The sequence below is a fragment of the Pimephales promelas genome, chromosome 6, assembly GCF_988280905.1.
Source record: "Pimephales promelas chromosome 6, fPimPro1.hap1.1, whole genome shotgun sequence".
In the NCBI taxonomy this organism is placed as follows: Eukaryota; Metazoa; Chordata; class Actinopteri; order Cypriniformes; family Leuciscidae; genus Pimephales; species Pimephales promelas.
Window position 1 is genome coordinate 3,708,480 of NC_142774.1, and position 19,434 is coordinate 3,727,913.

A 19,434-nucleotide genomic window follows, 5' to 3' on the forward strand; every position below is an offset into this window, starting at 1 on the left:
AGCAAACTGACATTGAATCAACGTGGAAATATGACATCGAAACAACGTTGATCTGACATTGTTTTGCTCATCGAATTAACGTTGAACCAACGTTAATTCGATGAGCAAAATCAACGTTGTTTCAATGTCATGAGAGACGTCGTTTCCACGTTGATTCAATGTCAGTTTGCTGTCTGGGATGTGATCGAAAGAAATCAAGAACTCACAGAAGACAGAAAACACTTCTTCAGCTTGGTAAAAAATCGTTTTATTTTTCCTGGCAAGGTAAAGAGAGAAAGGTGTGATTGTTTTTGTCTTTCAGAGTCTCAGTGCAGATTTCGACACGCAGCAATCGTTCCCCGCCTCGCCATCCTTCCAACTGTCACTTCCTGTCTTTACTTTCAGCTTGCTCTTATTTCAAATCTTCCAACCAACAAATAGTCACGACGAGAAAAAAACAAGACACATGATGAATCCAACAGTTTTATCAGTAAATTTACCAGCAAAGTCCTTACAAAAAAAAAGAATAAAAACAGACACAAAAAAGTGCATGACAAGCGATAATCCAATTTAAATTATGCATTTTGCACCAATAGAATTTAAATGTTGTGAATTCAGTTCTATTCATCAATCAGCAATAGCAGCAAAACTAAAAAAACCTTAACCTTATTGTTGTAAAACTATATTTGATATAGTTGTAGTTTGTTGGATAAGCTGATTAAATCACTAAATACCAAATATCAATATGGCATCAACATTTATCGGTACAAATACATTCACACACACACTCACAAGCGCACACACATCGTTGGTCACAGTTTACAGGTCAATAGGGGTCCAGGAGTCAAGTGTAAGGTACCTTAAAACAATTAACAATCTATTAACGCAGAATACACGTATGCGAAGTACGAAAAAAAATACATGGCAATGACACAAACGAAACACACTTAAAAGCTCCCAACACAGCTACTGTTACACACACACACACACACACACACATAACGCAAGTCATGATCGTTATACTGTGGAGTTTCCGTTCCAGCTCCTTCACGACGAGACCGAATCTCTGGAAATCACGACAAGATTAAACTACGGTGTGATTGAAATCTGTAAACTACGATGTAAACAGCGAACACTGACCAAGCCCAGGAAAAAACTACAAGCCAACTACGCAAAAAAGTGAGAAGAAACATTGTAAAAGAAACGATACGCATAAGAGACGCAAGCAGAGAATCATGACGACAATCGGACAGGACGACGACAAAGCCGATGAGGATGATGATGAAAACTGTGAATTCATAAATGCTCCCTTACTAACGATCATAAACACAAATTCGCCATAGCGCGCTAACCATCTTTTTTTTTTTTCAAATGGTAATTATTAAAAAAAGAAAAACGACGCTAGTCTTTCCTAGATAGTTTCAGTGTTAAAGTCTGATTATGCTATTGCTACGGCAGCGCTGGCACCGCAGGCCGCTCGTAGTTATTGCAACTTCATGTGCAAGAGTTTCTATGGTCAGTCTGCGTGTGAATGCGTTTGATTCTTATGCCTGGGATTAACTTGAGATTAAAAAAAGTTGTATAACAGTTGCTGTCTAGCTTCCCTCCCTAATCTTAATCTTAATTTCCCAGATAACTGTCTATACCTCCCTCCCGTTAAACCTACGACCTCCCTCCCGCTCTCTTTAAGTTTTCGCTCTCCCTCGGTTACACTATCTCTCGTCTTCCCTACGTTTTTAGGTTTATTCCCCGTGATTGGGTGCATTCTGCAGTTAACTAGAGGAGTCCCCTCCCCCCTCCCACCCACCCACCCACCCTCATGGACACACAAAGGGCGTGGGATCTGTCCGTCAGGCGGAGCGGCCAATCGCGTCCCTCTCCCCCATGATCAGGGCAGTGCAATACACAGATGGATGAGTTCCCCCCTCCTAAAGGTTCAACTGAAAAAGAGAGGGAGACAAAAAAGAGCAAAGTAGATTCTAGCATCTCTTTATTTGATTTTTTTGACCGATTATCGGTTTGACAATTACTTTTTTTTTTTTTTTTTTACAAATTTCCGTGAACCGAAAATTGCGACAGACTTCGCACTTATTTTGACATATTTTCAAAGTGAAACGAGATTTTTTTTTTTTGGACCGATTATCAGTTTGACAGTTACTTTTATACCTAATCTTTAAACAAATTAGCGTCAACCTGAAGTAGCGACTGACTTCGGTATTTTGATGTATTTTCAGAGTGAAACGAGATTTTTTTTTGGACCGATTATCGGTTTGACAATTACTTTTATACCTAATCTTTAACAAATTTGCATGAACCTGAAGTTGCGGCTGACTTCGGTATTTTGACGTATTATCAGAGAGAAACGAGATTTTTTTTTTTTGACCGATTATCGGTTTTACAATTACTTTTATACCTAATCTATAACAAATTTGCGTGAACCGAAAATTGCGACAGACTTCGCACTAATTTTGACGTACTTTCAGAGTGACACGAGATTTTTTTTTTTTTGACCGATTATCAGTTTGACAGTTACTTTTATACCTAATCTTTAACAAATTTGCATGAACCTGAAGTTGCGGCTGACTTCGGTATTTTGTCGTATTATCAGAGTGAAACAAGATTTTTTTTTTTGGACCAATTATAGGTTTGACAATTACTTTTATATTACTACTTTAATATTATTATAATAAACAATATTATACTTTAATGATAGTTAATAAAAAAAGTTAAAAAAAAAAGTAATTTTACATTTTGATCAATTTTTTCACAGAAAATGCATTAGTAAATGTTGAAATTTACATTACCTAAAATTAATAAATGTAGAAGTATTGTTCATTGTTATTTAATGATAACTAACGCATTTAACTCATGTTAACAAACGAAAACTTATTGTAAAGTGTTACCAATAAATTTGGATTAAAAAAAAATGGATCCATAAATATAAATGACATGCATGTTATTACTTAATATATTTATAATTAATATTTGTTTCAAATTAATATATTTAGATATTTACATAATATTTTTTTATGATGCTATCTTTTTATTTTTTGTAGTACAGTAATTAAGAAAAAAAAACAAATTAAACATTAAAAATAGCCACCAGACAGTTATTATTATTGTTTGTTTGTTTTTAAGTTTACGACAGTTTATCAGTTTGACTACGCAAACAAACCTGTTATCTGCCACGTAGCGCAGATATACAGAGTGAGAGTTTACCCTTAACATGACTAGACCTAGACAGCGGTCACTCACCTGACAGCGGTTGCTGTGTGTGAAGCAGAGGGGCGGGGCTACACGCCATAGCATGCAGAGAGGCGTTCCTTCAGGATGGGCGGGAACTGCTCCGAGAACTGCTGCCAGTTCTCCTCGCCGACCTGGTCCTTAAAACCGTGTAGGATCTACAGACACACGACCTCATTTAACAACTCAAATCTTTTATAGCTCTGACATTTTTGATGTGATCGCAGCTCAATGCGCGTCTAATGGGGTGCAAAAATATATCAAATCGCAATACAAAAGTGCAACTATGTATAGTTGATAGTGACAATATATATATTGTGGATAGTTCAACCAAAATAAAAATTACTGTGTGAGTTTTGGTGTCAGTACTACATTAAACTACTATATATTATGTTGAAAATAATGTATAATAATGCAATGGGGGAATATTTATGGCTCCTGATCATTTGATACATTATTTTCAAGATATATAGTCTAAAATATTTCATTATTTTCAGCTTCAGAATCATGAATATTGTTATTCTGGTGTCTCTACTGTCCTGTGCTTTGGGTTTGAAGCACCAAATCTGTTCATTTACACCCATGTAACACCAAATTTAGCATTTTAATCAAGTACATTTATCATCTTGTCTTGGAGTATCGCAATATCATCGTATCAGTTCAGTATCGTGATATGTGTCGAATCGTGACATGAGGGCATCATTACACCCGTCTAACCTTGTAGAACATGTCCCTCAGGTCATCTTTAGGGTTGACCCAGGAGGCCACCGCATCACAGAAGAAGATGAAATCCTGTGGAGGGAGAGACCGATGAAAGGAAATGAGTGATGAAGGGATGAGTGACATCAGTGTCGATCACACTGGAGTCAGAGCGTCAGAACTGACCTGGACCACGCCGCCAGGATTCACACCAATCATCACGCAGATGCCTCTGAAGGCGGAGTCCTTTTCTTCATTATCTCGGATGTTTCGCAACGACGTGCACCTGCAAAAAGACAATCAAAAAATATAACTTAGCTGGCGTTAATAGATAAGCCGTTCTTAACCAAACATGGAATACTATTATTAAAAAATCAAATTAACTAACAAAAGTTTTGGTTTGGTAAGGGTTCACCAAGGCTGCATTAATTTGGTCAAAAATACAGTAAAAACTAATATTGTTCAGTTTTCTAATGTGAATATATTTTAAAATGTCATTTATTCCTGTGATCAAAGCTAAAATTTCAGCATTATTACTATTTAGTGTCACATGATCCTTCAGAAATCACTCTAATATGATGATTTGATGCTCAAGAAACATTTATCATTATGATCCATGTTGAAAACAGTTGCTTCATATTTTTGTGGGGATAAAACATTAATACATTTTATAAGAAAGTTCAAGAACAGCATTTTATAGAAAACTTATGCACCCTTGCTGTATTCATTCTCCCAAATAATTCTAGATGTAGTGACTCACCATGGTCTGATGAACTGTTGCAACATGGGAGCCACTTCCTGTGGACAGACGTACCCGAGGCGACCAATCGTGATGGCTGTAAACAGGAGTTCAGGTTAGGATTGTTTATCAGCTGTGTGTGTGTAAGGCATGTCATGAATGAGGTCAGAGGTCATACCCGTGTTCTCCAGCAGGGTTTTGGGAGTGTTGGGTCTGTTGATGATCTCCACCAGGTGAGGAAGAACCAGAGACACATACGGCTGCATCTCCACACCTACGGCAACACATGAGCCACTGGTCACAATCACCTCACTACGAACTCACTCAAACGGCCAATCGAATTCTATGGTTCTAAATCTCTGATGATGTCATTCTAATCCAGTGATGCGTGCGATGCCCCTCACCCATCTGCATGCAGATCTCTCCGATGGCCCAGGTGGCGTTATTGCACACCGAGATGAACTCAGGGTTCAGATTCGTCCCCAGGATGGGCATGAACTCCGCTAAACACACACACAGTTTCCGGGATTAAATCATATAAGCAAGCATGTAAGGGTGCATCACGCAGATCGAGTGCTCAGGTGTCGTCTTACCGATGCAGGGTTTGACGTGTGGAAAACAGGCCTTGGTCAGATCGCCCAGCAGAGCGAACGAGCTCTGTCTCACCTCGGGCATGGTGTCCTACACACAAAAGCGTCACTCTTTACTGGGTTTACAGTGCAGCAACAACTACGTTCATTATTTATCATCATTTATTATATTAACAAGAGTAAATCATTTAAAAAATATATATTAAAATACATAATTACATATATAAAAAAAACTGTATAAAACAAATAAATGCATAATATAGTAAATAATATATGAAGTATTAAATAAGAATAAAAACACATTAATAAATATTTATATATATAATTAATATATATATATAATTAATCATTCAAATAACATTTATTTTATAACAATATAGTTAATTCAAATAACTCAAAGAAATAAAATAAATAAATGTAATAAAGTAGTCAATTAAATATTGTAATTATAATTAACAAAATTAATACATTTAATATTGTAAACAATTCAAATAATATTATAAACTAAATCATAAAACAAATGTGTAATATAGTAAATCCTCATTAAAATGATTAATTTGATTAAAATGAATTTATTTTATAACAATATAATTACTTATAAATAAATAAGGCAACAAAAAATAGATGCATAATATAGTAAATAATATTTATATTTTCAAAATAAAGTTTTAAATAACAAATACATTTATTTTAAAATATAGTAAATATTTCAAATAATAACTAATATGCATTTATTACAAGATTAATAACACATTGTAAATTCAAATAATAATAATAATATAAACAACAATCATAAAACAAATACGAGTAATATAGTAAATATAAAATTAAAATGATCAGTTTTACTAAAATAAATTATTTTTATAACAATATAATTCAAATAATCATAATAATAACAGTGGATAAAAATACAATAACATACATTTATAATATATTAAATATTGAAATGATTAGAATATGTTGATTTTATATAATATTGTAAATTATTTAAATAATAAAAATGGGAAGACCACCACCACATATGTTTAACCCGTCTCACACACTGTACCTGCATACACTGGAACAGAAGGGTCATGATGTTGCTACGGGCAACTAGCTGGTCCACATGACCCCCGAGACCCTCGGCCAGACCACTCAGCAGATCCAGAGCCACAATCATGAAGTCCTTATCTGGAGCCTCGTACTGATCCGGCTGCTGGCTGTACATCTGCGCACGCACACACACACACACACACAGGGGTGGGTTAATGTTAATGACTCTGTGGTACACTGATGTACATGCACATGTGCTTGACTAAAGTGCACGTTCTTACCATGGCTTGTGCAAGTGTTTTCTGCACCAGAGTCACACAGCGCTGATAGACGGGCTCGCAGTACGGCAGGAAACCGCTCTGTAACGCTGTAGCCACAGACGACAAACACTAAACACAAAACACAGAAGAAATGAGGGCCTTTTATTTGTTTCATCTTTCAAAACGAATCTACAATTACGCGTCACGACGTTAAAACTATGAACCGAAGGCTTTCGCTCGGAGCGTCTCACCTCCAGTAGGGGAAACAGGTCTTTATCCTCGTCTTTCAGTTCATTCCACTTCTGGATCAGAGGAGGCATCAGTTTCTGGATGTATTCCTGTTCACACAACACAAGATCACACCACTGAGCTCTACAGGTGATTTAGTGATACTGTACTTTGATTTTTAAATCAAGTTAACAGCCTCTAACCCAAACGTACATGTCATTTATTGACAAAAAACACTGTCAAAATGACAAAAAAAAGCATTTTCACTTATCAATCAGATAAAAGATGGTGGTATATGGTTTTATTAATAGGAAAAATAGAAAAAGCGAAGAATTAATTACTTTTTTCCAGCATTTTATAATAGTTTTCCATTTCAAATAAATACCGATCATAATCAGAACTATTTCCTGAGCATCAAATCATCATATTAGAGTGATGTATGAAGGATCATGTGACACTTAAGACCAAAAATTCAGTTTTGATCACAGGAATAAATTCCATTTTTACATAATTCACAAAGAAAACCATTATTTTAAATAGTATTAATATTTTACAATTTTACTGTACTTGATCAAACAAATGCAAAGAAATTACGTCTTTCAAAAACATAAAAAAAATAATCTAATTTTAAATTGCCGGAGTGTAAAAGGAGGTGGGAGATGGTGTTACCGGTTGGTTCAGATGATGCCCGACGGAGTCTGCCAGGGTGCCGATGGCGTCGTACAGGATCAGCAGGTTCTTGTGCTGATATTTCCCGAAGGCAAACACCAGAGTGTCCAATATGAAGCTGAGATATGGAACCAGCTCGGTGCACGCCTCCTCCTCCAGAGTCGCAAATGCACTGAAAAACACATTACAGAGTTACTTTATTACTCCAAAATTTAGTCTCACAGCCGTATCCAAAATGATTCGGCTCTAAATAAGCAAGCGTCATTTCTAACACACCTGCAGGCCGCCTCCTGCACCCTCTTGTTGCCGTCAAGGATGCGTTTGAGCAGTTCTGTCATGAGCGGTTTGAGGTGGGCGTCCGGCGGCTGGCTCACTACCCAGTGTGCATAGCGGCTGAGCGTCCAGCAGGCGATGGAGCGAACCAGAGCCTTCTTATCGCACAGACACTGGATCAGGTGTGGGATGAGCTCGGGCAGGTACGGTACCATCCCCTGCATACAGCCTGAAGGAGACAGAGGATTCAGTCAGTGTTGGCCGAGTTTCTAAAATCAAACCTTTTAAAAGGGAAATCAGGTGTAACTATAGGCATGCATTTATTCTTAAAGGGACCTCATAAACTGCTGCCATAATAAAAAAATACAAAATAAAAAATCACTCTGCTTTTGACTGAATCACTTTTTTATTGTTAATATGAATCAATTTATATCTAATTCATAAAGTGAAGAATATACAGTGTTTTATTTTTACATTAGATTATTCAATTTCGGTAGTATTACGTTTCATAAACGTGCTACTGCACCAGACAGGTTTTTAGGTTTATTTAATTTGTATATTTTTTTAATTTGTTAATTTGCTTTTGTTCCTGTTTTTAATTTTAAAAATTAAAATAACATTTTCTGCCTCGCTTTAATACAGCAGATTAGGGATGGGCAACGATTAATCGCATCCAAAATAAAAGTTTGTGTTTACGTAATATATGCATGTATATATTTAAGAAATATTTGCATGTATATACTTTATATATATATATATTTATACATAATTAATATTATGTATAAATATAAATATTTGATATATTAAGAACACATTTTTCTTAAATATATACATGCATGTGTTAGTATTTAGTATTAGTATTGATTGTAGCGCTTTGGGTACAAGAAAAGCGCAATACAAATAAAATTTATTATTATTATTATTATTTATATATACAAAATAATTGTACACAACACACACACATATATATTATGTAAACACAAACTTTTATTTTGGATGCGATTAATCGTTGCCCATCCCTACAGCAGACTGAAAAATGGGAAGAAAAACTAAACAAATTTCAAGGTTCACAATTAATTAATTCAATAGGATTTTTTCCCTTCCAGACCTAATAAACGATCTACAGAATCAAATAAGTAACACAAAACAATAAACTACAATCAAAATGCACGTTTTGCACGATTTAAAAATTGAATCATGGCCTCAAGAACGGATTCAAATCGAGTCGTGATATACCAAAAGATTCCTATCTCTATAAAACAAGCCTGAATTACACCGGGACTTTTATTTTGAAATGTCTTTTTGTAATTACTCTCAGCTCTTGTTTAAAAAAAGGTAAATAATATTAAATATGCACTCTTACAACCATAAACACAAAACAAAATTGTGTGAAATGAGTGTGTGTGAGAGATACAGACCTTCAGCGATGGCTCCCAGCACCAGTATCCCAGACTCTTTGATGACCCAGTCCGGGTGGAACAACAAACCCTTCAGCAGCGGCAGCAAGTGCGGCAGCAGCTCGTCCCGAAAGACGTTAGCCAACACGTCCAGCGCCGCAGCAGAACACTTCCCTGTGAACACATACAAGTCAAGTCACCTTTATTTACAGCGGTTTATTCAATACAGGACGTTTCAAAGCAGCCTCACAGGAATAAACAGGAAAATAATGATCAACAATGCAAGCATAAGACATCAAATTAGGGATGCGCGATATATCGGCCAGCATATCGGCCGATATATGTTCATTTTTAATGTTCTCGTTATCGGCCTTGTAAGAAAACATGGCCGATATATTAAAGCCGATGAATAATGTATTATTCCCTTCAGCTGAGACACTTGTTGAGAACAGTTTATGTTTTTGAATTTCTTGAAATATGATTGAAATCTCTTCAAAATAAAAATATGGTTCGGTACGACATGTGCAGCGCAAATCTGTCATATCGGCTATACAACACTATAATGAGAACATCATTATAATTGTGTGCTTGAGACATGGATTTAATTGTGAGACTTTTGATTTTGTAATCAGGCTCTCAAAATTAGAATTTAAGTTTATCGGTCGATATATCGGTTATCGCCTTTCAAATGTAAAGAATTATCGGTATCAGCCAAAATTTTCATATCGGTGCATCCCAACATCCAATATAAGTCAAGCTCAAAAATCAGCTCTAAAAATACAATAGTGTCATATTTCAGCGAGTTGAATGTTGATTCAGTTTAGATCAATAACTGTAAATTTCAACAATTTCGAAACGAGTTCAATTCGGTTATAAGCAGCTGTACAGAAAGCAATAGTGTCGTTATTCAGCTGGAATCAGATTAATAACAGTGCTGATGTTGCAAATTCAATTACATACATACACGCATAAGAACATTTCCGATCGGTCGGTTTACTCACGTAGGTTCCAGTCAGACAGCGTGTCGTCGTCGTCATCCTCATCTTCGTCGATGTCCTCGCCCTCCTCTCCTTCTCCTCCCTCGTGCTGCAGCGTGACGGTGCGGGACTTGTGGAAGCGAGGCTTGATGTCCTGCTCGCTGTCAGGAACGTTGTCGTCCTCCTCCACATCACCCTGAGACACACACACACACACACACATAAACACACTGCAGCTGCATTCTGATTCACACCTACATAGTGCTCGCTCCTCAGGAGATCTTGATAAATTAGCAGCGCTGGGTATATTTTGGAAATAGGCTCATTTTACCACTCCCCCAGAGTTAAACAGTTGAGTTTTACTGTTTTCGAATCCATTCAGTCGATTTTTTGATATTTAGAAGAATATCAGTAACCAGACCGTTTCAGTAGCAGGCATGTGATTGGCTAAGGACAAAAAAGCAGGAAAATCTATTTTTTTTTCCTATATGTAAGTCAATGAGACCAGAAACTGTCTGGTTGCTGATATTCTTCTAAATATCAGAAAATCGGCTGAAATGATTCGAAAACTGTAAAACTCAACTGTTTAAAGGGTTAGTTCACCCAAAAATGAAAATTCTGTCAGTATTTACTCACTCTCATGTTGTTCCAACCCCGTAAGACCTTCGTTCATCTTCGGAACACAAATTAAGATATTTAAGATATTAAGATCGCTCCTGCATACAGTCCATAGGCTTCTTGAGGGACTGGCTCTTGCTGTCCCCGAAAAGTCATTAAAGACATCGTTAAAATAGTCCAAGTGACTACAGGGGCTCAATCTTAAGTTTATCAAACGACGAGAACACTTTTGTGCACAAAAAAAACAACAAAAATAACGACTTTATTTCAACTATTCACTTCCTTCTCTATGCGCCTCTAGTCAGTTAACGTAGTGTGATAGCGTAGAGCTACGTCACACGTAGGCTCACTATTGGCCGACGCTGGTCATGTGTGTGTGATGCGTGTGACGTACAATAACAGAAGCTTACGCTATTAAACTAGTAACCTGACTCGCGCAGAGGGAGAAATAAACGAATAGTTGAAATAAAGTCGTTATTTTTGTTGTTTTTTTGCGCACAAAAGTGTTCTCGTCGTTTGATAAAGTTAAGATTGAGCCCCTGTAGTCACTTGGACTATTTTAACGATGTCTTTAATGACTTTTCGTGGACAGCAAGAGCCAGTCCCTCAAGAAGCCTATGGACTGTATGCAGGAGCGATCTTAATATCTTAAATATCTTAATTTGTGTTCTGAAGATGAACGAAGGTCTTACGGGGTTGGAACAACATGAGGGTGAGTAATACTGACAGAATTTTCATTTTTGGGTGAACTAACCCTTTAACTTGGTGGGAGTGGTAAAATGAGCCTATTTCCAAACAAAAAAAAAGTGAGGTATCCCTTTAAGACATGAAGGGCACAGCTAAATATGGCATTATGGGTTTATGTGAGGATTGTTTGAAGCTGTTATATTTTTTAAGCCTAATAAATATTTAAAAAATAGATAGCTTTCAATTGTAATGATGAAATCACTGTAATGTTGGATGGCTATAATTAACGTTTAAAATGTGGGGGGTGTCGTCATTTTTATCCAGACATCAACCATTTATCCAATGGTTTATTGATCAATCATTCAGTTGTTGCTAGTTTGAGTTGAGAAATACACAGAATGATCACTAATCTTGTGTGCGTTTTACTTTAAAACCAAGCAAGTTGACCCATGAAACCATGTTTATTATATCGCAATCGCAATATTGACCTCAATAATCGCAATATAACATTCAGCCCTATTATATATCACTATCCACTATTGCTCGCCACACACACTACCTCTAACAAAATCTCGTGTTTTGGTGATTCCTTAGTGAAACTTGACACTTTAATCAGGCCACTTATGCGGTTGGTCAAGTAAAATTGTCTTTCAATTAAAAAAAAAATCAGCTTGTTCGTGTTAATGATGTCGAGCCCTGTATTCATATTTTTAATTAGCTGTTGTTTTGATATTTTGTGTTCTGACCTTTTCTGATTTCCGCGGCCTAAAATGCCATAAATATGCAGATTTAAATGTCAAAGCTGATGAGAAAATTCCTTCAGAATAAAAATTGACACCACAAAAAAATAAAAATAATTCAGGACAAGCATGCATTTTAGTCAAAGGACAAGCACATGACGTCGAGCCCTGTAATAAATACTGCGATTGCATCAGAATTGATAATGTGACCACACCTAACTAATGCAATAAACATGATTTGACTCAACAGATTGTGCGTCATATCTGGTGACTCACCTTCAGTAAAATTATGTCGATCTCAGAATACTTCATTCCGTTCACCAGGATGGGGATGAGTCTGCAGGGACACACATTAACATCAGATCAGATCTCACAAACAGACCCTAGCGGAGGCCAGGGGCTTCATCTGTGTGTGTGTGTGATGGCCTGCAGTACTCACTGGACCAGGTGTCCCGACAGAGCCTCTTTACAGATGGGCTGCTCCGCTAGGGTCAGCCAGAACTCGCACGCCTCCAGCGCCACGTTCTCATCCGCGTCCTGCGTGCGCTGAAGCATGTACTGCAGAGAGACACGGGTGAGACTCAAACCTCCACCTTTCCACAGTAAACAACGCCTCATATGTTCGCATGTGTCACCTGTATGATGCTGTGCATGTGCGGTATCAGACGGTCGATTCGGACCTCCAACAGCATGACCAGAGCTCTGCACACGTTCTTCCTCACCTCGCAGTCTTCGTCAGCCGCCAACGCGAACAGAGACTGAAAACACAGATGAGCTCAGCCTTCACCACAGGAATAACTACAGATTCATTCATAGTGCACCGTCAACACAATTGTACTTGTTTAGTAAAGTATGCTTTTTAGAAACTACTACAACCGTGATTTGATGAAGTCTACAAGTGTTATTCATAACCGTGCCGTGTAATCATGTGATTCTTTTTATCGAATCATTCTGAATCAATCAGTCGGCTCAGATGATTCACTGAACGGAAAACTCGGAAAAGTCGTTCACTTTTACAAAAAAAAAATGGCTGATAATTTAATTTAAGATGTCCATGTCTTTCTTTCTTCAGTCGAAAAGAAATTAAGGTTTTTGATGAAAGCATTCCAGGATTTTTTCCATATAATGAACTTCATTGGGAACCAAACGGTTCAAGGTCCAAATGAGAGTTTCAGTGCAAACTGTTCAAAGGGCTTTAAACGATTCCAGACGATGAATAAGGGTCTTATCAACAAACAAAATGAACGAAATGGCTTGAAAAAAAGATTCGTTTATTTTGATGAACGAGTTTGAACAGGAGAGTCAGAAACGCGCATCACAGAACAGTGCTTATAAATCTTAAAGTTTTTATTCATTTTCAAAACGTCTAACGTTTTCTAACGTTTTGATGAATAAGGGTCCAACGTTAAGACCCTTATTCATCGTCTGGTGTCGTTTAAAGTGCCACTGAAACTCTCATTTGGACCTTGAACCGTTTGGTTCCCATTGAAGTCCATTATATGGAGAAAAATCCTGGAATGTTTTCATCAAAAACCTTCATTTCTTTTCGACTGAAGAAAGAAAGACATGGACATCTTGGATGACATGGGGGCGAGTAAATTATCAGCAAATGTTTTTTTTAAAGTGAACTACTCCTTTAAGGCAAATTTAAGGCAAAAAGCTCATTTGTATGGTTAGTGTGAATCTGTCATTAAAAACTCTTTCTGCTTCAAAAGCCAGATTAAAATCACTGCTTGAAATAACAGCAATCAGTGATCAACTCACCTCTATGAATGTGTCGATGTTGTCCATGAGAGCCTGAGCCCTGCCGATAATGAACTGATTCACGCACGCTATGGCATGAGACCTGAAGACAGACACGTTACTCGTTATAAAACAGACCGTATTTAATTGTAAAGAGATGTGCGCGCGGCCCTGTACCTGATCTTGGGGCTGCAGTGTTTGAAGAACTGCAGGAATTTGGGGATCATGATGTTGAGGGGTCGATTCAGAGCATCACTGTCCAGCAGTTCAGACGAGTCCTCACAGATCTTCTGCAGCGCACCGAAAGAACCCTGCACACACACACACACACACACACACAGGTTAAAGTCACCATGAAATCAAAATGGACGATTCCATTCCCTTAGTGTGAGATACAAACACTGCCTACTGCACAGTATAACTGTTTTTTAAACAGCATTTGCAAACAATATGTAACAAGAAATACAGTAATGTTATAGTACTGTTATAATTTTCTAAAAAAGTCAATGTTTTTAATGTTTTTTAACTTTAAAGTTCATCACACAATTATGATGCAGATATCGATTGATCTCTGCTCACTACGTTGTCATTATCATCTTGAAAACACATAACTTCATAACTTCGGCTTGCCAAACATCGGCAGTGTATTTTTGCAGACAAATTAAGCACACACGAGCACACACTTTTATTCAAACAGAAGGCCACATCAAGAGCACTGCATTTTGGGGTGAATACCGGTCATTTTAGAAAACACTAAATATACATGTAGTAAACAATAACTATACTACATTATGTGTGTGTGTGTGTGTGTGTGTGTGTGTGTGTGTGTGTGTGTGTGTGTGTGAGTGAGTGAGTGAGTGAGTGATTGAGTGAGTGAGTATGTGAGTGAGTGAATGAGAGTGAGTGAGTGTGTAAGTGAGTGAGTGAGTGATTGAGTGAGTATGTGAGTGAGTGAGTGAGTGAGTGAGTATGTGAGTGAGTGAGTGAGTGAGTATGTGAGTGATTGAGTGAGTGAGTGAGTATGTGAGTGAGTGAGTGAGTATGTGAGTGAGTGAGTATGTGAGTGAGTATGTGAGTGAGTGATTGAGTGAGTATGTGAGTGAGTGAATGAGAGTGAGTGAGTGTGTAAGTGAGTGAGTGATTGAGTGAGTGTGTAAGTGAGTGAGTGATTGAGTGAGTGAGTATGTGAGTGAGTGATTGAGTGAGTATGTGAGTGAGTGAGTGAGTGAGTGAGTATGTGAGTGAGTGAGTGAGTGAGTGAGTATGTGAGTGAGTGAGTGAGTATGTGAGTGAGTGAGTGAGTGAGTGAGTATGTGAGTGAGTGAGTGAGTATGTGAGTGAGTGAGTGAGTGAGTATGTGAGTGAGTGAGTGAGTATGTGAGTGAGTGAGTGAGTGAGTGAGTATGTGAGTGAGTGAGTGAGTATGTGAGTGAGTGAGTATGTGAGTGAGTATGTGAGTGAGTGAGTGAGTATGTGAGTGAGTATATGAGTGAGTATGTGAGTGATTGAGTGAGTGAGTGAGTGAGTATGTGAGTGATTGAGTGAGTGATTGAGTGAGTGAGTGAGTGATTGAGTGTGTTACCTCGCAGGTGTTGTAATCCTCGGAGTTGAGAAGGTTGCAGAGTTGAGGCAGCAGTTCTGGCCATGTCTGCAACTCCCCTTTAGAGGCGATAGTAGTGATGAGAATACCTGCGGACACACACACACCAATTCAACTACGGGTGTAAAAGCAGTTTGGCCCATATTTGCTCCCTTTACAATAATGCATACTTCTCTAAAAGAAAACGCACACTAATAAACACTGATCGAATCAAATGAACTCAGCCAGACAACTCTAAAGAGGTTTGTGGGGTTTAATGCGGACTGACCGATGGTGGCGCGGATGAGCGGGGACGGGTCTCCGATGTTGTTGAGACACTCTCTCTTGATGAAGTCGGCCACAGCCGGAGGGAAGTTCTGGTAGTGAGCCTTCACGTTGTTCTTGAGAATCAGACCGCTCAGAGAACGGGTGGGCTCGTCTGCAGAGACACAGAGACACGTGTTCCTCGTGTGACCGGAGAGAGTGTGTGTGTGTGAGATGAGATGAAGCATGATGGGATAATACAGACCTTCGGATTTGAGGCTGGTGAGGACGAAGATGAGATAGTTGTTGAAGTCGGGATACTGATTCAGCTGCTCCAGTTTCTATTGGAAAATTGATAAAAAGATCATGATGAAGTGCACAGACGACGGAGAGATCGGATATCAGACATTGAGATGAAAACGAAACCACTAGATTTTAGTTCTTAATAGTTGCACATAATTTGAAGCAAATATTAAATCATATCTATATGTAATACACTTTTTTTTATTCGAATATTTATTGCCTAAAACCCATGCCTGTAGATTAGTCTGTCTGGTTTAATCCTTAAAAGAAAAGAAAAAATGGCATTGGAGTGAAGAAGTTCAATTCATTTCCACAAATGACTCGTTTACGGTCTGATTCAACGAATGACGAATCAAGAATCTGATTCAAAAAATCATACGGATCATCATTTCAAATCTCTGCATTGCTTGTAGAAATATAGCACTAAATAATACTATGAATTGTTATATTGGTGCATATGAAAGAAAGTTTAGTTTAGTTTATTTATTTATTTATTTATTTCAACAGGGACAATATGCAAAAAAAAAACATTAATTAAAGATGCTTTGCACCAGATTTAGCTTAAGCTAGTTTCCATCTGTAGTCCCCGAGCAGGTGAATTACAATACAAAATATACAATATAAAATGTAATAATTGTCACAATAAATGTAAAGCGTCACATGACCCTTCAGAAATCACTCTAATATGATTTGCTGATACTTTTTATATGAATATAAAGCTCAAAAGAACCACATTTACTTTAAATATAAATATTTTGTAACATTAACAATATCTCTACAGTCACAAGAGCCCTGTGTTCAAGGAACACACCGAAGTGAACGCGGCTTTAAATAGGTAAATGTTTTCGTTATTTTGTCTCTTATTGGGATTAGTATGCTAGCTGTATCCATTTACATCCAGTCTTTGTGCTAAGCTAGGCTAGCAGTGGGTGCGTCAGACAGTTACAGCACGCACGGAGATGAAAAAGGTATGTATGGACTTATCTAACTCTGGGGGATACAGCGAATAAGCCAAAGTCCAAAAAAGTTGGAGTGTTCCTTTAAACAATCCTGCCATTCATTCCGCTGTAACAGCTAAATTTCACATTTCATTTAGCGATAACCTGAACAAATGAGCTTCACAGACAGATAACACTGATATTGATCAGAAGTGATGATGTGCACACACACACACCTCTTGAACGGCTCTCTGTGTGGCCGTATCTGGAGACTGAGAGTCCTTCAACAGCTGGAGCACCTGCTGTAAACCCTGTTCATCCGGCTGCCACTCCATCCTGTGCCACAACAGAAAACATAGGTAGATGAGTGACACACACACACTTGTAGGAAACACCATTACTGCTTTCTTGGTAGTTGAGCAAACAACACACAAAACTATCGTCCACAGACACATGCACTCAGACCGAAGGCAAATACCCCATTTAAAACACTATTAATTGTTGAAAGCAGGCTAATCCACCCGAGCAGCTGGACGGGACGTTCACACATCCGCTTTACCATCTGATCAGGTTTAATTGGGATCGAGGCAGACGAGAGTGTGAATGTGAGCGGAGGCTGAGTGGGCCGTGTGTGTGAATGAGTCTTTCGACGCTCATGAAAATGCATGGGTTTTGCATTTATCTCCTTTAATATCACATGTTTCATGGGTGTGTGATTTACGTTGTAGATGATAAAGTCAAAGCATCATCATGTTGTGTTTCAACACAAATTGAAAACCCCCATAGGGAAAGTCTAGAAGGAACCGGGTTCCCGGCCGGCACTCTTAACTCTGCATGTGAAACGATTAATTTGATGACGTCTGCAGGAGCTTCATGAACAAAAGCCGATCATCTTCTCCAGCATCTCGGGCTTCAATGGAAGAGCATCAGACCATATGTACAAAGAGTCACATGATCAAAGCCACTCATTTGATTAGTCACATAGAAATGGTGCGGAATATTCAAATTTCTTTATTCATGATGATGTTGCTTTGCTTCACAGTTCATTTACAAGTTTCAATGTGGACTTGTGAACCTATTGTGCACTTATTTTATTGAAGGATTAGTTCACCCCAAAATGAAAATTCTGTCATTATTTACTCATCCTCATGTTGTTTTAAACCTGCAAGACTTTCGTTCATCTTCAAAACACAAATGAAGATCTTATTGATGAAATCGGAGTGTTTCTGTCCCTCCATTGACAGGCTACGCAACTACCAGAAGCCCCAGAAAGGTAGTAAAGACATCATTAAAGAAATTCATGTGACTTCAGTGGTAGTCTCTAACCTCAATTCGTGCTTTGTTTGAGCAAAAATTGTTCAAGACATGACACACAGACACGTGGCGTGTTGCTGTCGTCGAACGTGCGTAAAAGATTCAATAAAGTGGCAAATACCAATTGAACAAAGCACTCGCGTCACCTCATAAAATTGAGGGTAAACCGCTGGAGTCACAGGGATTACTTCAATGATGTCTTTACTATCTTTCTGGGGCTTAAAACCTGTCAATGGAGGGACAGAAAGCTCTCAGATTTCATTAAAAATGTCTTCATTTGTGTTCCAAAGATGAACGAAGATGTTACGGGTTTGAAACCTGAGGAGTAGTTAATAACAGAAATTTCATTTTGGGGCGAACTATCCCTTTAAGTGCCTCTATGCATATTGTTTGTATAAACCTATAAGAGTCTATATTTAAGTGTATATAAGCTATATTATGACTATCTTTTTATCTCTATATATATCTAAATTATATATAATATACATATATATTATATATAGTATATAAATATTGAGTATAAAACTGAGTGTGTGTATGATCCAAGTGTAGTGTATGTGAGGGTGTGTAGCTAACTGTTACATGTTTCTGTTTGTCTGCGTGAGTGAGTATGTGTGGTATTTGTGTATGTATTACTGTGTGTTGTGTATTTGTATTAGTGTATAATCTTTCTGTGTACGAGTGTAGGCCGTGTGTGTGTGTGTGTGTTTACGCGGCCCGGTTTAACCCAATTCCCCAGCTTATATCAGACGCGTTAACCGATCACACACGAAAAAAAAACACATTAAATCGGTTAGATGTGCGCGTTGAGCGTTTGTAAAGATGATGAATAAACACACACAGGCGCTGATGTAGCCGTTAGCCGCTGTGCTAACCCGCCAAACGCTCTCACCTTCAGTCAGTGGCTCTCTCTGTCCGTCTATCTGCGTTTATGTCTCTCTGCCGCGGCACGAGCGCTGATGGACGTCGGGTCGCGGTAACGGATGGCTCGCCGCGGGTTTCTACGGGATTTCTGCGGGATTTAATCGTTGTGCTCTTCTTTCACCGGCGGCGCCTGATGCATGGCGGACGCGTTAATCGCGCAGTCTGGATCTGCGCGGCTTCCGTACCGTTACGCTGACATCATACCTCATTAACATAAAACTACAAGAAGCGGCGCTAC

The 19,434-nt window shown here is 38.1% G+C and overlaps 1 protein-coding gene across 1 annotated transcript; it reads right to left on the bottom strand.

Moving 5' to 3' along the window:
* Nucleotides 1-222: 222 nt before the first annotated feature.
* Nucleotides 223-19,376, bottom strand: tnpo2b (transportin 2b). The gene is made up of 25 exons (XM_039685234.2): nt 19,165-19,376; nt 17,195-17,294; nt 15,983-16,058; nt 15,743-15,892; nt 15,457-15,563; nt 14,052-14,185; nt 13,896-13,977; nt 12,767-12,889; nt 12,571-12,689; nt 12,408-12,468; nt 10,111-10,282; nt 9,131-9,283; nt 7,716-7,941; nt 7,440-7,611; nt 6,794-6,880; nt 6,564-6,671; nt 6,299-6,457; nt 5,254-5,341; nt 5,065-5,163; nt 4,839-4,934; nt 4,682-4,757; nt 4,108-4,207; nt 3,940-4,014; nt 3,235-3,380; nt 223-1,919 (listed from the first exon to the last, which is right to left on the bottom strand). The coding sequence occupies exons 2-24, from the start codon at nt 17,291-17,293 to the stop codon at nt 3,273-3,275; spliced, it is 2,670 nt and encodes an 889-aa protein (XP_039541168.1). The 5' UTR covers nt 17,294; nt 19,165-19,376; the 3' UTR covers nt 223-1,919; nt 3,235-3,272.
* Nucleotides 19,377-19,434: the final 58 nt, after the last annotated feature.

Bases quoted from the DNA above. Each gene is read 5' to 3' on its own strand.
- tnpo2b (XM_039685234.2), bottom strand. From the start codon at position 17,293: ATGGAGTGGCAGCCGGATGAACAGGGTTTACAGCAGGTGCTCCAGCTG. The intron at 7,942-9,130 runs GTCTGTATCTCT...TGTCTCCTTCAG, and splicing joins GCTGGGAGCCATCGCTGAAG to GCTGTATGCAGGGGATGGTA. The intron at 5,342-6,298 runs GTACAGTGTGTG...TTTTGTGTGTAG, and splicing joins TTCTGTTCCAGTGTATGCAG to GACACCATGCCCGAGGTGAG.